This window comes from Apiospora phragmitis, assembly GCF_038363925.1.
Source record: "Apiospora phragmitis strain CBS 135458 chromosome Unknown utg000001l:1.0-2902119.0:1.0-2906034.0, whole genome shotgun sequence".
Taxonomy (NCBI): domain Eukaryota; kingdom Fungi; phylum Ascomycota; class Sordariomycetes; order Amphisphaeriales; family Apiosporaceae; genus Apiospora; species Apiospora phragmitis.
In genome coordinates, this window is record NW_027117399.1 from 171,358 (window position 1) to 190,261 (window position 18,904).

At 52.3% G+C, this 18,904-nt stretch overlaps 5 protein-coding genes across 5 annotated transcripts; 3 read left to right on the forward strand and 2 right to left on the reverse strand.

The window, feature by feature from the left end:
* Positions 1-3,965: 3,965 nt before the first annotated feature.
* On the forward strand, positions 3,966-5,240 carry PG994_000049 (Oxoglutarate/iron-dependent dioxygenase; the record flags this gene model as incomplete). The annotated part of the gene is made up of 4 exons (XM_066851458.1): positions 3,966-4,423; positions 4,484-4,590; positions 4,680-4,811; positions 4,885-5,240. 4 exons carry the CDS (start codon positions 3,966-3,968, stop codon positions 5,238-5,240), a joined length of 1,053 nt encoding a protein of 350 aa, XP_066722090.1.
* Positions 5,241-6,474: 1,234 nt separating this feature from the next.
* PG994_000050 (uncharacterized protein) lies at positions 6,475-7,278 on the forward strand (the record flags this gene model as incomplete). Its single annotated transcript, XM_066851459.1, has 1 exon — positions 6,475-7,278. The coding sequence occupies one exon, from the start codon at positions 6,475-6,477 to the stop codon at positions 7,276-7,278; it is 804 nt and encodes a 267-aa protein (XP_066722091.1).
* Positions 7,279-8,581: 1,303 nt separating this feature from the next.
* PG994_000051 (uncharacterized protein) lies at positions 8,582-13,131 on the reverse strand (the record flags this gene model as incomplete). Its single annotated transcript, XM_066851460.1, has 7 exons — positions 8,582-8,631; positions 8,779-9,327; positions 10,224-10,243; positions 10,299-11,959; positions 12,004-12,839; positions 12,898-12,947; positions 13,019-13,131. The coding sequence occupies 7 exons, from the start codon at positions 13,129-13,131 to the stop codon at positions 8,582-8,584; spliced, it is 3,279 nt and encodes a 1,092-aa protein (XP_066722092.1).
* A 2,183-nt stretch (positions 13,132-15,314) lies between these two features.
* On the forward strand, positions 15,315-16,492 carry PG994_000052 (Metallo-dependent phosphatase-like protein; the record flags this gene model as incomplete). The annotated part of the gene is made up of 3 exons (XM_066851461.1): positions 15,315-15,330; positions 15,547-16,025; positions 16,094-16,492. The coding sequence occupies 3 exons, from the start codon at positions 15,315-15,317 to the stop codon at positions 16,490-16,492; spliced, it is 894 nt and encodes a 297-aa protein (XP_066722093.1).
* A 648-nt stretch (positions 16,493-17,140) lies between these two features.
* On the reverse strand, positions 17,141-18,530 carry PG994_000053 (putative rho GDP dissociation inhibitor; the record flags this gene model as incomplete). Its single annotated transcript, XM_066851462.1, has 4 exons — positions 17,141-17,271; positions 17,323-17,371; positions 17,427-17,749; positions 18,437-18,530. The coding sequence occupies 4 exons, from the start codon at positions 18,528-18,530 to the stop codon at positions 17,141-17,143; spliced, it is 597 nt and encodes a 198-aa protein (XP_066722094.1).
* Positions 18,531-18,904: the final 374 nt, after the last annotated feature.

The following is an 18,904-nucleotide window of genomic DNA, read 5'->3' on the forward strand; positions in this document are numbered from 1 at the left end:
CCTCCACTGCCACAGCTGCGGCGTATTCGAACATCTGGGAATTCAACTGGCCAGTAGGCTAATCACGTGAAGCAAGGCAACTAAGGTCGTGTTTCCTAACGTCAGCTGCAGTGGCTTTTCGGCTTAGAAGTATATAAGCAACAAGCAACTGCGACGTGTGTCGAATTCGATTCTAACTAGTTACACTCGATACACTTCGACTTCTTGGCTAAGTGTAATCGTACCGATACTATTAGCTAGCCAATCCGAGCCCCGGATCCGGCTGAATCGAATCACCGTTCCTCCATATTACTAAACAATGGAAAAGCTGGCGAAAAGGGGGTGCATCTGGTAAGTGTGGCATTGCTCGCGATCGGCCCTGGAAGCTTCGTCCATCCTTTTCCAAGCGTCGTCCGTCCTTTTCTTTTAAACGACGTGCCGGTGTGCGTTAAATGTAATAAGTCTGGAATTGCTCGTGTTCGTCCCTCGACGCCGAGACTGTACGCTCGGCCGTTAGCTCGCCCTCTCGGAGCGTTGTCTAATTTCGGCGGAAGCACGGAGGAGGCCGTGGAGACGCCGATGACGCCGAGAAGCATAACAAAATTGGCTTTTGGCTCCGGCTGAACTAGCCGTCGAAGATACGGCTATGAAACGGGCCAAATCAACCACTGCAACTGATGCTAGGAAACGCGGCCTGATCAGGGGACGAGGATATACTCATGCCCGCACTCCATGATCGGTCGAAAAAAGTCAGCCTTTTGCTGCATCAAAAGTCTATAAGCGATGCACATGGCAAGACATAAGAGAGTAGAGGTGACGGCGCCCAGCCTCTTAATCGGTTTCATCCAGCCACGCTTGTAGAGTCTATAAGAGGGGCAGTCAAACGGTATCTATCCCTAAGAAGAAATTACGCATGGCCCATAGAGTCACACTACAGCAGGTATAATACGCACCACGTGCTGAGGCTAACCCTACTAGATATCACCGCTGTCGCCAACAGCGAGACTTGGCGCTACCTGGTCCGTACAGTATTATAGTACGTTGGTGCACCGCCAAGTCTGCGTTGACACGGCAGAGTTGTTAAGCACCGGCAACGTACAAGGCTGGTAGATCGGTGGCCGGTTGCCTGGAAAGTATCGAGTGGCGAACGGCGTAGACCAGGGCACAATAGTCGCGATGCTACCTTCCTTTTGGAGTCTAATTACCATGATGATTCAGGGGTAACCCCCTTGGTTGTAAGATGTACGCTTGTGCTAGGCTGACTTGACATCAAATTAAACTGTTTGAGTTGAGAAAAGAAGAAAGTGTCGCGAACTCGCAAATATATTAGCTGAGCGAGCGAGAGAAAGGGTTCACGCCGAGGTCCGGAGTATCGACGTGCTTCTCACATGCACCTGAGATATTAGTTGGGTATCCCCGAGTTAGATAATCTTTAATAATAATAGAAAACCATCCCTGTTCGTCCGCTTACGTGATCGAACGTTCGCAAGTTTCCGGCGGGTTCGACGTGCGACCGTTCGAAGGTGAGCTTTTCGCCCTCTTTTTTAAAGGTTAATTCCGCGCCCTGCCCGTATGCTAGTGTACGCGTAAGGCTTCCGGCGATGGGGGGAAGGGGGAGGGAGGTTTACGGCAGAGGGGAGGGGGTGCGGCAAAGGGGCAAGGTTACCCGACGAGGGGACGGGGTACGGCAAGGGGAAGGTATGCGGTAGAGGGGAGCGCGGCGGGGGGGAAGGAAAGATAATAATATACTCCCCCGGTGAATATACGCTTCTTATAATTATACTCCTCTTGTGATTATATGCCTCCTGTAAATGTACGCCCCCTTTTGGATATTTCGACACCGCTAAGTTTTTGAAAGCATCCGTAGCCACTTGTGGCGGAGTATTGCTAGTGGTATATATCGCATATGCGCGATACGATAGTGGACAGGAGTCAAGAACGTCGTAGTGCAGAAAGCATTATGGGTCTTTTAGACGCAGAGTCTCGTCCTCTACGGAATAGTTAGGCTACGTTTCCTTTCGTCAGATAGCTGGAGCTTTTCGGGCTATCCCGTTGATTGCCAACTACGACTCAAGTCCTTGACGGCGTGAACTATCACCATCTGAAGATATCTGATCTTCTAATCGTTCTAGAAGCCGGTTCCACTGTTTGAGTCGTAGTGGGCAATCAAGGGGATAAGCATATATGTAAGCTAGATCTCTCAGCGGTACGTTTCAAGCATATCGGCCGCTGATTTGAAATAGACTCCGGCTGAATGTCGCGATCAGACCTCGTGATTCTGACCAATCAAGTGATAAGATCCTGGCTGATTCGCATCGACACTTTGTTAGCCGCTGAATCCGCTAGATCCGGCTAATCGAGGGCCTTAGGTACCTTCTAGGGGGCTTTCTAGGGGGCCTTCCAGGGGACCTTCTAGGGGCCTCAGGGGGCTCGTGCGACGATATTTTAGTGAGTCTGGCATTACTCGCGCTCGACCCTCGACGTTCCGGATAAACGCTATTGGCAGCACGGAAAAGGCCGTGGTAACATCGACGATACCACCGAAAAAGGGATTCAGCTATCAGCATTAGCTAGAGTTGAAATGCACAGCTGAATCAGGATAACAAGGGGGCTGATGGACGGAAAGAGCCAGCTTAAGATCTCGGCTGAGCCCGCCGGCTGTCGGGGACCGTGCGCCGCCATTCAGCGTCAGCCAGCAGACGAAAGGAAACCTAGCCTTTGGGTAGCATCCCCTTGACCGCTGGGTTCAGCAAAAAGAGTAGAGTCAAGATTCGTTTGAATTGATTGGTCGCACAGCTCACTCAGTGGTATGAGTAGAGCGGTCAAGGAAGGGGATACAGTAGTAGTCCTACTATACACAAACTCTAATAGAATGTTCTACCACGTTACCTGCTTTATTTCCATAGACCTGGGCCGCTAGATCCCGCACCTGCCTCCATCCATGTGAAGCCCTTCGTGGCGAACAGAGAGGTGCAGCAAAAACAAAACTGTGTTGGCGCTATAGTTATCCTGTCACATCCCTTTCCTTAGCCAGAGCTATAGTCCGAGTAAAAAGACTTCCTGCTACACGGTTTAGCCCATGAAACATGCTTTTATCTTGCATCTACTGAGATCTGCGATTAGCTATCTGAGATAGCATCAGCACTGCTATAGAAAACACTAAACCATCTCATCTATAACAATAATCATAGGCACAGGCTTTTTGCGAACTGGGAATCGCAATTGACTCATTCAAGCCGCATATACTTTAGGTTCAAGTCGCCCAGAAGCTTGTCTTGATGCAAAGTGTACGACTCTACATGCATATGTAACTCCCCAAACCAGGTATTACAGTAGTGTGCAGCAGGCTGCTTTTGATCCCTTAGGGATTCCGGGCTCACTTGGTGTGTTTCCTTCACAACCAGCCCGAACAAGTCAATATCGCAACATTTAGCGCCATACTTCATGCAAGAGTTAAACTTTGCCTTGCTGGGTGGTGTCGTGCCACTTGCATATTCAAGGGGCGCACAACGAGAAGGGGCGCCAGATGCATGATGGATCAAGGGGATGAAGATGTTGGGCAGCTTTCGCTCCGCCTCCTCCTCTAGAGCATCGAGGCGCGAGGGTATTTAAATGCCCACCAGGAGCCGTATACCGTGATACAAAGATCTTTCCCTAGATCGTAAGTTTTTCCCCATTATAGTCAGGAGTCATACGCAACTACGATCTGTTATCTGATCAGTTCTGCACAAATTCTCAACCCTTGAACCTTGGAATGATCATATTGTGACAATGCTTCGCACTTATTCCCTCATGCAAGGCATCACGAGACATGCCACTAACAGAGCAGCAATGCATCGGAACAGCCTTCGGGCCATGTCGACCGTTCTGCCGGACCACTTGGCGAACCTCGGTGCCACAATGCCTCCAGGCTACGTGGCACGAGTAGGCAGCTCGAGACCTTCAAGCTACCAGAGCGTGTCACAGGCACACCGGGTGACCGGGAAATGGGCCGCGCGCTGATAGATGCGTGGCGCCGCGACGGGATTCTGCAAATCGCCATGGCGCCGCGGCAGCAGGAAGTCTACGAGCGGGCGCAGGAGGCGAGCCGGGAGTTCTTCGCGAAGCCGCCCGCACTCAAAGCGGCCTGTGTCGACTCGCAGAGCTATGCCGGCTACATCGCGTCGGGCGAGGAGATCACCGACGGCGTCGCCGACTACAGCGAGATCTTCACAGTCACCAAGGACTTGCCGCTTGATGACCCCCGTGTCGTCAACAAGTGGCCTTGCCATGGCCCTTGTCCCTGGCCCGATCACGGCATGCGGAACAGCATGAAGCAGTACATGGAGTACCTGGGCGAGAGTGGCGAGAAGCTGCTGCGATTAACAGAGTACGGGCTGGGTGTGCCCGAGGGCTCCCTGACACGGCTGACCCAGGATGGCTGGCACCACTTGCGAGTTCTTCGGTAAGCAATCCCCAGCCGGTATTAGAAGAGTGCCCCTTCTGATGTGTCAATTGTCCGTAGATTTCCACAGCGCAACAAAACGAATGGTAAAGGCAAAGATGGTCGGGGTATCGGGTCTCACACCGATTATGGGCTACTCGTCATTGCCGCCCAAGACGATATTGGAGGTAAGGAGTGCATCCCTTTGAGCATGACATCTCGCACTTGGTTACTGTTCGGGATCTGGGGTTTCCTTGCTGATATCAAGGCATGCCAGGTCTCTTTGTCCGACCTCAGTATGATCACGAGAAGTTTGCCAACTGGCAGAAGAGCTCAGCCGGCCTCCATGAAGACGACGACAGATGGGTCTACGTGCCCCCTCAGCCAGGCGTGTTCACGGTCTTCCCAGGTACGTTTCACCACAGATACGCAGCTCACAAAAAGCCATCAACGAAACCCCCACTTACCCTGGCTGGCCACAGGTGACATCATGCAATACATGACCAACTCGTATCTCCCGTCGACGCCGCACAAGGTGGGCCTGAACAGGCGGGAGCGCTATGCCTTCGCCTACTTCCACGAGCCCAGCTTCCAGGCGGTGGCACGGCCACTGCCGGGGTACGAGGCGGGCCAGAAACCGCACGAGGGGATACACTATGGCACCCACTTCACCAATATGTTCTTACGCAACTACCCGGAGCGCATCACCACTCAGCGCATGCTCGCCGAGGACCGCTACCAAAAGCTGGCGGAACCGGCCCTGCGCACCATGAGATCTGAGTCGGTAAGCGAGGCTATCAATTCTCAAGCATCAGTACCAATGGGCGCGAGGCTTTAGAGTGTAGAAAAAGAACAAGAAGTCAAGTTGGGAGACTAGACCTTGTCTAGATGAGAGGATTGAATTCGAAGGGAATGAGATGTCTGGAAGAGTCAGTGCAAAAGCCACAATCTGAGACAAAAGAAGAAGAGAAAAGTACCCGTATCAAAAGATCAGTCGACACAGATAGGATAACCGTTGGAAATGCCAATTGTAGTTTTCTTACCAGTACAGGTCATACCCCTGTTAGTAGGTATGGGGGAAAGTAGATATGTTGGTGTTAATGCATAAATTTCGGCCGTTAGCGCTGATGTTGGTGTACTAACAGATATGCTTTCTGAAAATATATGTTTACAGGGGTCTGGACAGGGGGTTCCAGATCCCTGTACAGCCCCTGTACAGGCTGATTTTAGGTGTAAAATCTGAGGTGGGAAAATGCACCAATTATGAGACCCCACAAAAATTCACGTGTGAGCCCTTAAGTAGATATATTGGGGAAAACGCATAAATATTCGATGCCCGAGTCTCATCTATTAACAGGGGTAGGCCCTGTAGTATGATCGACTCGGTCGCATGTTTTGTACGTGTTGGGTTGTGATAGCAGCCGAAAGTGAATGGATACTCTGCATGACGATCTTGCCCTTACAGCTTTAGCTCCGCCCGAGATCGGCATTGAGCCCGTCAAAATGGATGCGAGCGGGAAGCGTGCGGGACGCGATATCACGTGATGTTTCAATCAGGGACGCCTGGACGCCATCGTGATAAGTGTCGCCCTAGCCATCTGATAAGCCTCAAAAATTCTCCCGCTGCTACAGACCAAACAGGGAAGTACAAACGCCCGGAAAGTAGTAAAGTGGTGTCATTTAATGGGGCCGATCGACTTTTTGCGGTCAGGGTCCCACGTTCCTGCCACGCTGCTCGTTAGTTGCCGGGTCATGGAAGGGCTAAGAAAAAGCAGAATGACATGGCACGATTTGGAAGCGCTGAAGTCGGAAGTGCCGCTCGTTGGCTCGGAGTGCGAGTGGGCTTCTTCCTCTGACTGATCAGTGCTGAGCTGCTGAGCTGGCTGGCCCGGCGGTGCGGTGGATTCTTGCGGATTGATAAGGGACAGAAGCAGAAGACGAAACATCTTTCTCCCCCCCTCCTCTCCTTCCACCATCAATTGACTTATTTCTTGTTGCCTCACTCCCCAAAACAAAGCACAAAAACAACACCCAATCAATTCCCATATCCATCACCAGAAAGCACCTTCAACATGTCCAAGGCTTTCGTTCAGCGCCCGGCCCCGGCCTTCAAGGCCATGACCGTCTTCGCCAACGGCGAGTTCAAGGAGATCTCCTCGACCAGTACCAAGGTCAATGGTAAGCGAGTTCCCACGGAGCGAGGCGCAAGAGAGAGAGAGGGACTGAGATCAGCCCACTCACGATCTCCCCCTCAATTCAATTGCCCACTACCCCAAAGAATGTGCGAGAGCAGCTGTCCGCTAACGTTTGATCGTTCCCACCTTGGCAGGGTCGTCCTCTTGTTCTACCCCATGGACTTCACCTTCGTCTGCCCCACTGAGATCATTCAGTACAACGACGCCCTGTCCCGCTTCCGCGCGATCAACACCCAGGTCCTGGCCCTGTCCACCGACAGCCACTTCTCCCACCTGGCCTGGCAGCAGCAGCCGCGCAAGCAGGGCGGCCTCGGCCCCGACCTGCAGCTGCCCCTCGTGGCCGACCGCAGCCAGAAGATCGCCCGCGACTACGGCGTGCTGATCGAGGAGGAGGGCGTCGCCCTACGCGGCCTCTTCATCATCGACCCCAAGGGCGTCCTGCGCCAGATCACCGTCAACGACCTGCCCGTCGGCCGCAACGTCGAGGAGACGATCCGCCTCGTCCAGGCCTTCCAGTTCACCGACGAGCACGGCGAGGTCTGCCCCGCCGGCTGGATGCAGGGCCAGAAGTCGATGAAGGCCGACCCCAAGGGCAGCCTCGAGTACTTCTCCACCCAAGCCGACAAGGCCAACGGTACCAATGGTGAGGAGCCCCTCGCCAAGCGACCCCGTACTGAGTAAAAAAAATGATAAGGAACACTGTTTGCTGATGGACCTTCTCTCTATCTCTCAGGTTCGAACTAGAGTGGCAGTTTCAAAACGATGAAGGGAAAAGAGATGCAAGCTCTCTCCGTGGAGGACAAAGCGATACACAGATACATGAAAGCCCGCCAGGGCTCTTTGTTTTACTCTGCATTTCCTGCGATAGAACGTCTCTAGATATAGACTTAGACTTAGATGAGATGAGACGAGACACATGAGGCAACGCTGCTGTGGATCATGAATACACAATTGGCCTAAGGGTCATCAAACCTGTTACGCTCCTATTTGAAGTGCAAGTGGCATTGTTAACGCTTCGCTCGCCTCGAAATGTGTTCAATACGTGTATATGTATTCAATTGATACACAGCTTTCATGGCCTTCTCGTCGCCATGGAAGACAAGGCTGTGTCTCCATTAGAGGCAGTACACGAGAAGATGAGCCCTTCGCCTCCGACAAGGATAGATCAGACGCCCGCACTTTGCCTCTGCCCTAGACCACGAATACAATTGATCTTAGCTTCAGCTCACGCACTCTCAAACCCTTCTCCCACTGAAGTAACTCATATTGCAGTGCACGTGGGAGTCTGAAGGGTCATAAAGGATCGTCATCCCGTAACCCTGACCCTACTCCTACTGGCTGGCTGTCGTCGGAAAGGTGGGAACTGCGGCTGCCTCCGACGACACCTTGCCGGCCACATATCTCCGACCTCGGCGCCCCAAGATGCTGATCGACCGAACCCGTGGGTGCCGAGATCACCAGAATGGTTTCCTTCTGTCATGTTGGTACGGACACATTTCTGTTACTATGTGGAGGTCAGGGCACAATTCTGACAAGTCTATTTCCTTTGCCTTGTGGCGAGTCGTCCCCCAGCATGTGAGTTGCCCCCCCTGGGCCGCCCAAACGAGTGGCTGTGAAAACCGTCCGGGAACCCTTGGTGGAAAGGGGTTGAGCAGCTCATAGGCACCGTCACGCATTCCAGCTCAGACCTGTGCCATCTGCAGACACACACAAACTGCAGGTAGTCTCTCTTCTTCAGCCTGGATCGATCGACCAAAGATTCACTAGCAGAGAAGATCAGATATATGTATGTTCATCCACCATGGTATTCCCTGGTTCCGAAGCAGAGGAAACGTCAATAATCATTTGATGTAATATTCAACTAGATGTCTCATAGACTGGAGCAAACTGAATGCAACCTACCTGCGGTAATGAACCACCGATGTGGCAATGAACAAATCAAACAGCGAAAATCATACCTAGGCCTTGTCCTACCTTGGCCTGTTCATAGCGGGGCGCCCCCTTCTTTGTCTTCGTCGTCGTCGTCGTCAGAGTCTGAATCTGAATCGCAGCTCATTTTTTCTTTCCCTCGTGCTTCGTATGCAGTACGTTCTTCTTTTGGGCAACGGTGACAACGACGACGATGATCTGCTTCTCCCCAATACTCATGGATAGAACAACCGCAGGCAGTCCTGTGCCTACCTTTCATCAAAGTGGAAGAAGAAGGAGTAGGAGAAGGAGTAGGAGTAGGGGCAGGGGCAGAGGCAGGACTAGGAATAGTAGCGCCCAGCACCTCGCTCTCAGCATGAATCCCCAACTCGTGAATCTCGTTCTGGATCTCGCACCAGAGGCAGACCTTCTCGGTCCGCAAGAGGAAGTACCTATACTGGTCGCTATCCTCGCCATTGTTGGTGGCGGCACGGGGATCGATGTCGTCGCAGCACCGTCTCCGCTGAGAAGTCCAGACTAGACCCGTGGGGCAACAGCCCAACAGCGGAAAACCGCCGCCGCCGCCGGGGTCATTCGTCATGACTAGGTCGCAGGGCCAGCGTGGGCCATGGTGGAGGTCCTTGATGACGGTGCTGTGGCAGCTGTAGCACTGGTACACATATTCGACGGCAAAGCACATCTCGGGCAGGTGAGTGATGTTGAAGGGACGGGAACAGACCAGTGCGTATGTGTTTGTTTGAGTGAATGAGTGAGTGAGTGTGTGTTGTCTCAGGCTTATTCGATATCGGTTCGTTGCAAATACTGGTTATGTCATATCTTGGGGATTTATGAGACCCCCTAACCCCCCAGCACACCGGAGAGGAGGTCGGTGTATAAATAATAGTTACCTAGGAGCCAGGACACACAAAGACCGCAGCGTCTCAATGAGATTGTACACGTAGTAAAAAGGTTAGACAAAGCCATACACGTTTCATTTATTGTCCTGTGGACTTTTCTTTGTATTAAGTATTGTATTCTATCGTACCCATCCCCCGTACAAAGAAACCGACAGCTTCCTACACTTTCGAGCAGCTTAGGAAGGCAGGCTGCTTGTCTTAATCTTATATCAATCAGGGAAGTGTAACAAAGGACAAAGATACGCAGATATTGACAAAGCCCTTATTCAAACCAGGGTGATACACCGATGCCCCTGAACATGTATGCCTAATAATTTGTTGATGATGTAATTGTAGAAGCCAAATGTCCCCCCAACGCCTGACCAAATGCAGTCGCCGATGTATAGAACGCTGTAACAGGATGCCACGAACTTACATCTACTTGTACAATACCTAACGAGTATCAAAGAGAAACCAGAACCGAAACTATTGTGTGCCAGATCCATAGACATGTAACCAAACCTTGAGAAATCCCCCACGACCGACATTATAATGACCAGGTAGACCAGGAATGATCCGCATGCAAACCTCCATCCGTACTTCTGCCATCGCTAGGCAATCCCGATAAGACCAAAAGGGAAAATGAAAGGAGGCCCATGACTAATGGGCTTGTATTCATGCAAAATTAATCTTGAGAATCGCCACTTGCTCTATGTCTGGAAAATGATAAGGGGAAACTGGATAGTAAAGACCAAAGGATTTGTAATACACAAGAACGTGACAGACCGAAAGGCGGTCGGATCAACCCCGATTGGGGCTTACCATCGACGACTAGAGAGATACTGTTAGTGATGTTCGTTGCAATATGTACCAAATATGGTGCTCTAAGTAACTAACCTGTAGGCTGCGTCAATCTGCGCTCGCCGGCGTCGCATCTTAGGAACAACCTTTTCGGGTTTCCGTGGGGGCGACTTTCCACCAGCATCGCTATCACTGCTGTCATGGCCCGCAAGCCCAAGCAGCTCAGCCTCCAACGGGGTCAACGGAGACCCTGGCGATTCGGGCTCAGATTGATTGCCGACAGACGACCGGCGGCTGCTGGAACGGCCAGCTTTTGGCCTTGGAGAGCTTCGTCTTTGAGAAGGCCTATCAGATGATGGCAGCGAGGGAGGGGCTGCCTGACCCTCGCGGCCAGTGGACGATACAACAGATTCGTTCCGCCTACGAGGCTTTGAGTCTGGGGTCCAGTCTGCATGCGAGTTTGAAACATCGCGATGGCGAATATTTGACTCTGGACTATGTTGTCTGTCGGGAAAGTACCGCCTTGCGCCCGGGCTCCTCGACCTGCCTCGACTTTCTCTCCTGCCCTCAGAACCGTCTCTGAATCGGTCATGGCTGTCATGATCTCGCGCATGTCCTCTAGGGGTGTATGAGTCAGTCCTGCTGTCATTCCTGCTGTCATATGAGCCGTCGAGTGTCCCCTCGGTATGATACCTTCTCAAAGGTGGTTGAGCTTGGTAATGAGCATCTGTGTCGGGGTACCATGGGGTTTTTGCCGGCGTTTGACGGCCTGAAAGCGGGAAGTCTCGGTGTAATATATCGACAGGACCTCGAGTCCACCCTGTCCAACCTTTCTCCTCGGCCACGGGCCTCCCGCCCCCGATGCCACCTTGAACAGAGTTTGAGTCACTAACTTCACCAGGTTCAGGTGACATCTGCTTGGGTCGCTTGGCATCATAGTCCTGATTTGATTTGGCCAGGTCGGCAGGCCGATCACGGCCAAATGAGTCCGCTTCGGGCTCGCCCTGATAGTCCTCAAATCTTCGTTTACGATTGTCAGGCCTGCGGTGCTGGTCTTTGTGGTGGCGTTGGCCTTGATGATAATCACGGCTCTGTGGCTTTGCTCGCTGATTAATTTGCTGGCTGGGTTTATTGCGCTTCTCATTCTTAAGTTGCAGTCTCTTGACTTCGGCCAAGTAAGTATCGATGGACTGGATGGTGATGTTCTCGGGGTCGAGGAAGGCAATATGATATTGGTACTGGGCCCATTGGTCTGTGTCTCGTACGCCTAAGGCAAAGTCATCTTTGTTCTCTGGTGTAACATAGGCGGATTTCACGCCCGGAGCATTGTACGGCGGCGGAAGCATAATGTCATCTGTCCACTCAATAGGCAGAGGCGCAGCAATAGGGTCGCCCTTGTTGGTCGTCTCAATTTCCATGAATATCGTCTGTTCATCGTACTTAAAGCCTTCGTAAGGGGTGTCGCCATCTTCTTCTTCCGGCTGTGGGCCAATATCATGGGCCAGATGAACTTGCGGATTGGCCTGTGGCTCGACGCTTTGGTCCTCGGCTTGGGTATTGGGTTTCAGCTTATCCTCAGTGTTGACATCTGGCAGAGCTCTGACATCGCTCTCAGTCGCAACCTTTGTTTCCCCATCGGTTGCATCGGCGGGCGCCTTCTCGTTGCTAGTGGCATCTTCAAGCTGTCTCGATGGCTGAGGGTGGTCTAGTATAGCGCTAGGACCTGGGGTGCTCTGAGCAGAGGTATGAAGTGAGTCCTGTCGCGAAAGGCTTGTGCTCAGACGGTTCTTGCTTTGCACACTCTCGGATCGGCTCGGTGGCACCTTGTGGAATTTGCCACCCCGCGGTGACTGTTCGCTGTTCCGGTCATGATGCCGACGCTTTGGTCCATGCCTGTCTCCTCGGCCGCGGTGATCTCGATCGTATGAGTGTTCGTGATGAGGACGGTCTCTTTCATATCCATGTCGTTCCCGATCTCTATCGTTATGGCGACCTCCTCTACGACCTCCACGTTCGTGCTTGGCATAACGCTCATCGCGGTGGTTTTCACGGCGCCGATTTGGGTATGGGGAATAGGGTTCCTCATGCTGTGGTGGGGGGTAGCCAGCGGGGTACACAGGGAAGCCCGGAGGCGGAATATGCCTCGGAAAGCTTCCATGACCAGGTGAATAATGAATAGGCTGAGGCGGAGGAGGTGGTAGAGGGTGTCCATGTGGCGGCGGGACCGGAAGGCCAGGTGGCCCGAAGGGCGGACTCTGGGTTGTCCGGGAAACCCATAGGCGGCAGGCGGTGGCGGATAGCCAGGAGCGGGGGAATGAGGATGTGGCGGTCCGGCCCGGTAATCGGTCGGGTGTCCAAGTTCGGGGTGCACACCAGGTGGTCCATATCCATGGTGAGGTGGAGCCGGCTGGCCATAAGGAGGACCATAAGACGGGTGGGAGCCGGAAGGAGGACCGGTGGTCCCGGGAGCATTGTACCCATCATACGGAGGTCTTGGGGGAGGTGGGTATCCTTGCCCATAAGACGGGGGATACTGTGGTGGTAGCTGAGGTGGGTAGGGGAGGAGAGTTATGAGGCCCATACGAATACTGCTGCGGTGGAGGAGGTAGTGGGTATTGGCCAGCAGCTGGGCTTTGACTGGAGGGATGGGAATAACGGGTCACGATTGGACCTTTGTGTCGTCTATCAAAGTCACCTCGGTCAGAGCCAGACGTATGCTGCCGAGCCCGTGACGCTTCAAGACCACTGCAACGGAGTTAGTACTTGCTGGACTCATCATGTTCAACAGTGGGCAGTGAGAATGTATAACAGCTTACGCGGGGAGTTCTCTGGTGGGCTCAGGACAAGCTGTGAACATATGTCCTCTCATGCCACAGTTGTAACATGGCGGCTCACTTGACGCCGGGCGACCAGGGGTACCGTCGGCCATATTGAGGACGAGTGAGTAGTATTCATGTGTAGGCGGCGGACCGAAACTTCTGGGCTGGCGCAGCTTGTTGGTCGTGCTGATGGCTACTGCTTAAGCGCGCAACTCCCTTGAGGCGATGAGCACTAGTTAGTAGATGAAAAGCCATGGTTGGGTCGTAAACCGATGGTTAATGAAGGAAGAGCGTGGTAGGAGCATGATGGTAAGCCTAGGCATAGAGGTGCCATCATGCGATAAGGACATGAAGAATAGTCAAGAGACCAGCGCACAGTAGACAGAGGAAAGGAAGGATACACATGAGCGCCAGCCGACTACATGTCATGACTTACTTTGGCTCACACACACGCGTGAGCTGCCCATATAATAGCAAGCGCACGAGATGGACATTCCCCAGCTTGGCCAGAAGACCTCCTCCGCGATACGCACACTGCAATCGTGTTTGGAGCCTGCATGCAGAGTAGTCGATTCTCTAGGCCATGCGACAAGATATACTTGATAAAGAAGCTCCGATATGTTGCGATGGTGGCATATCAGACGAGCTGAAGATGGGTCTCAGATGAGGACCGAAATGGAGAGGTTGCGTACGAGTCGATTATCTGAGGTTGGCCGAAAGCCGGCGGCTAAACCTCGGGCTACAAGGGACAGCAGGTCCGATTGAGACTGCACCAGCCATGCCATCGATTGATGGCGAGTATAATCGTTGTCTCTCAAGAGGCAAAACACAAAACTAGATTGTTGACTTATGATACTATGTCATACAATTCTTATCATAAGGCGGTTCGAACGGGAAGAATCTTGTCTCCATAATGATATAGTCTATTGTCTTCTTCTTCAAGAGCCATATTGGCCGGGTTGGAAAATGAGATAAGGTCACTGGAAGGAAACCAATAGTCTAATAACGATAAGTCATACGGGAAATGACCGATGAATGCCAGCTTCCATCTGACCAAGATAGGATGGACTATAAAAACCAAAAAATCCAGGGCTATAGCAGACAGCACACCTATGAGACCAGAAGCAACTGCACTCTGGCGAAGATGTTGATCCAACTAGACGCTATTTGATCCGTCGAGCTCATATAAGAAAAATATCCAGGGGCTTAATGTCAAGCATAGCCACGGCTATGAGAAGCGCATGAGCCTCTGGGACAAATCTGGTATGGCGAGAACAGCAAGGAACGGTCACATCCAGAATCGTTGCAATAGAAGACCAGCGATTCACTAGAAACCCGTCTTCAATCGACCAAGTCGAAGTATCCAAGGACTGATAACCAATGCAGCTGAAGAAACGATAAGCAAAGGTTTTGGACGATGGGGGGAGAAGGACAGCGGCTCGCAGTGGTTGTGGCACGGCGGCAGGATCGTGAGAAGTCACGGCAAAATGGATTGGTGTGGTTGAGAAGTGGAAAGAAAGGAAGAAAAGGTGAAGCAGGCAGAAGTCCAGCGAGTTCGGAAGATATGGAAATCGAGCGACCTATGAATCAAGGCAGGCATGGCAGGTGTTACGGATACACTAAAAACCGACGACCGTTAGCATGAGTTGGCATGGATCTGGCCCCCCTTCATTGTCCTCAGCAACCCCCACCGCCTGCCACGGTGCCACCATCGCTAAATTGCTACTAACCTAATTGCCCTGCAGAACCAGGTGCCAGGTGCCTCGTCATCCAAAACTTGGAGAAGGTGGGCGGGCGGCGGGCGCCAGGCGCTTGGAGCACATTGCAGCCATACATCCATGTGCTTGTGCTTACAGATCGATAACAGTGCAGTCACCAGTAATTCCGCCGCCACCATTAGATATTGTTGATCCTGCCTGCCCTTCCTGCCCTTCGTCTTGCGCCCAAAGATGCCATTTCGCATTCGATTTATTATGCATCTCGTTATTACCTGAACTCCCGTCCCGCACTGCTCGAGTATTTCCACAGGTCGCACAGCGAGTAGAGAAGACCCGGGGCTCATGCGAGAATACCGACTCCCGATCTGAGAGATAGCCAGCCTAAGCCCGCTTTCGCAATAACCGAACATGTTTGAAGATCCTCAACCTACACCACACTGCTCACACGACACCACATTCGCTCGGGGCAGAAGGAAGCTAGTCACCTGAAAGCACAGGTTTTCAGAAGGAAAAAAACACTCTATTTCGCCATAACGTCGTTTGTCTCGTCTCTGTCGCCTTAACACCCGGCCAAGATGCCTGGGCTACCGGGTTAGTAATCCCACCACCAACATTTTTGTCTGCTACGTCACGCGCGTATGCTATCTACGAACGAAACAAGCCCAACCGAGACGAGCCAATGCAATTGCTTTGCCAACATGCGATGGAGAAGGATGAAAACTGAACAAGAAGAAGAAGAAGAAGAAGAAGAAGAAAATAAGAATACTGTCCAGTTTTGCTAACATGGCGCTCCCCCACCCCATACAGCCTCGGTCGATCTCGACGAATGCATATCGCGCCTCTACAAGAAGGAGCTCCTGGCCGAGTCGGTCATCGAGGCCATCTGCGCCAAGACCAAGGAGCTGCTGATGCGTGAGAGCAACGTGGTGCACGTCAAGGCGCCCGTGACGGTGGTGGGCGACATCCACGGCCAGTTCTACGACCTGATCGAGATCTTTAAGATCGGCGGCTGGTGCCCCGACACCAACTACCTCTTCCTGGGCGACTACGTCGACCGCGGTATGTTCAGCGTCGAGACCATCTCCCTGCTGGTCTGCCTCAAGCTGCGCTACCCGGACCGCGTCCACCTGATCCGCGGCAACCACGAGAGCCGCGGCGTCACCCAGAGCTACGGCTTCTACACCGAGTGCTCGCGCAAGTACGGCAACGCCAGCGTCTGGCACTACTTCACCGACATGTTCGACTTCCTCACCCTCAGCGTCGTCATCAACGACCAGATCTTCTGCGTCCACGGCGGCCTCTCCCCCTCCATCCACAGCATCGACCAGATCAAGATCATCGACCGCTTCGCGAGATCCCCCACGAGGGGCCCATGGCCGACCTCGTCTGGTCCGACCCGGACCCGGAAAAGGACGAGTTCTCCCTCTCGCCGCGCGGCGCCGGCTACACCTTCGGCGCCAAGGTGGTCAAGAAGTTCCTGGCCGTCAACGGCATGTCCCACATCCTCCGGGCGCACCAGCTCTGCCAGGAAGGGTTCCAGGTGCTATACGACGACCACCTGAGCACGGTGTGGAGCGCGCCCAATTACTGCTACCGCTGCGGCAATATGGCGAGTGTGTTGGAAGTGGGCGATACGGGCGAGCGTTTCTTTAATGTGTTCGCGGCCGCGCCCGAGAATGACCAGCACAAAGATATACAGCAGGGGGCGGAGAAGCAGGCGGACGGGAACGCCATTCCGGACTACTTCCTGTAAAAGGCATAGGGAATAGGAGGCATAGCGTATTTGCGGGCAAGACCATTTAGATGTTCAAGAGCTGGCGCTGGACTGGACTGGACTTTTTTTGTATGCATGATCCCCATTGGGGCAAGGCGAACTTAGACACAGGAATTCGAATACCCAATCCGTTTCTTTCCTTTCTATTGACATGACAATGCAAAATATTGACAATGCAGCAAACTCGGGCACGCAACCTGGAGTATTTGAGCACCATAAATCATGTATGCCAGGCGTTAGAAGCATCATGCTTTTGATTTGCTATTGATTTGCTTTTATTCTTGAGGAATGGGCAATGATGGCCGACTCTTTCAGAATATGCCCTTGTTGTTTTCCTTCATAGGTGCTTGCCATGGTGAAGCATCAACGGCCGGGGAGCTTTTTCCTGCTACCAAAGTCTACTTCCCAAGTGTTGTCATAATGGTCGTGAGCCGAAGCCCTGAAATGGTAACGAAAATCTGTGTTTTTCTCCGAGTCCCAATGCGTGGTATCTTCGATCATGGGTTATTGATACTCTGCTCTTATATGCAGTCCGTGCGTCTGGCTGGAGAGTATCGCTACGTGACTCCCACCTTGCCAAGCAAGGTGTGCCAACCTTGGCATCTTCAGCGTCAGCATGAGAGAAATCTACCAGTCCTTAGCAATGTCAAAAGACCACTCAAATTGCAAGTGGGTCTTCTTGTCATCGTCAACAAATGTAGAAATGGCGTTGTAGTGGCCCCGAGCCAACATTCCAGAGGGGGCATCTTCCTCTTGGACTGGCAAAGGGTTAGCAGAGTAGCAATGTAATTCCACTGACAATCACTTACAGCGCTTGGTGTAGATAGGTTGCTTGTCGGTGTTGGGAGCGTAGCTGCCCTGTAAGTTGGATTAGTAATTTTTCTGGCACTGACTTGATTGGGATATGACTTACCAGCATCTCACTGTCCTTGCTGACTTTGATACCCTTTCGCTTGACGAGCTGCACGTACTGCAGGCCGCTAAGAATTTCATGTTGAACCTTGAAAGAGACAACCATGGTAAACTTGGCGCCCTCCTTGATCTTAAAAGGGTTGTCCTTGAGGGTGGTCTCGCTGCCAGGCTGGGAGACATCGATGGTGACAGGCTCGCGGTCAGGAGACTCCATGGTCAAAGACTGAATAATGCAGACGCGCTTGTCATTGGGATCAGAGAGATCCTTGCCACCACCCAGGCCAAGGGACTCCTTGTATCTCTGGAGAGATTCATCGTTGGCGTCTATATTACTAACTGGTTAGAGTTGCGATTCTTCAGAAGACACTTAAAGACACGCTTGATCGGAAAAGGGTATATGATTGGAAACCGAGAAGGGCCATTTATATGGCAGTCTCTACTAGAGACAGCAAAGGTATAATAATGCTCCACAGGGGCTATTGCTACGCAGCCAGGCATAATATTATCGAGGAAGCGTAGCGGTCAGGATTCTTCAGGAGTGGCCACATGAGAACCGTTTGAAATTGGTCTGATCCCAGTGAAGGCCATGATACCTAGTAGTCGGCGGGATTCGCCTCTCGTATGTGTGCAAGGCTTTATAAGCCGCAAGGTATTTGAAGTGTTGACTCATTGATATGTCGACACGTGTATAGGGGATTTCAGGCCAAAAATGGAGCCGTTTTATATTGTGATATGAATCAACTCTTCCCAGACTCCAAGTTTTGCTTGCACTCTGGTATAGCAAAGACGCATGAATCGAGGAAGAGTATCAACATTACAAGCCTTCAAAAGCCAAACCGTCACCGACAGTTGCGACTCCGCAGACACCAGATAGCAGGAAGGGGGACGAGAGCTGATCTTTCAAACTCGTTACCCGCCAGGCCAGTGTCTTGGGAGCGAAGCGAGCATGACGGAAGATGGAATGTAAGAACCTTAAAAGAAGGAGATAGGTAAGAAGAAATCATCACGCACCCATATTCTGGTACTCAGCCAAGCTCTGTTTGGGCTGGGAGAGCTTGTAGCCCTGAGTCTCCTCGGGCATGTGATCCTCTTCGGCGGAAGCCATGTTGGGCGAAAGGTGACGATGGGCGGGTGATGGGAGGTAGAGATGGGTAAAGAGAGAAGAATGGAAAAGAAGAATGAATAATCACAACGCCTGCTTATGTAGACGAAGCTTGGAGAGAGTGATGTCGGTCTGTCAGTTCAGAGAGGAATGGGAAGGTTGGGATGTCAGAAAGAAGGAGGGGCAAATTGGCGGTGATGTAGGTAGCGGCCAGGTAGGTCCCTTGGGTCCTTGACTCCTTGGGCCACTGCCTTTGGGGCTTGGGGGTGTGAGGTTTCAAGTGAGAGCTGTCTCGGAAGGAGGGTCCATCCAGGCAAGACCGTTTTAGTTGCAGGCTTGGTGGGGTTTTGCTTTGGCACTGTCCTCCAGTCGGGCCA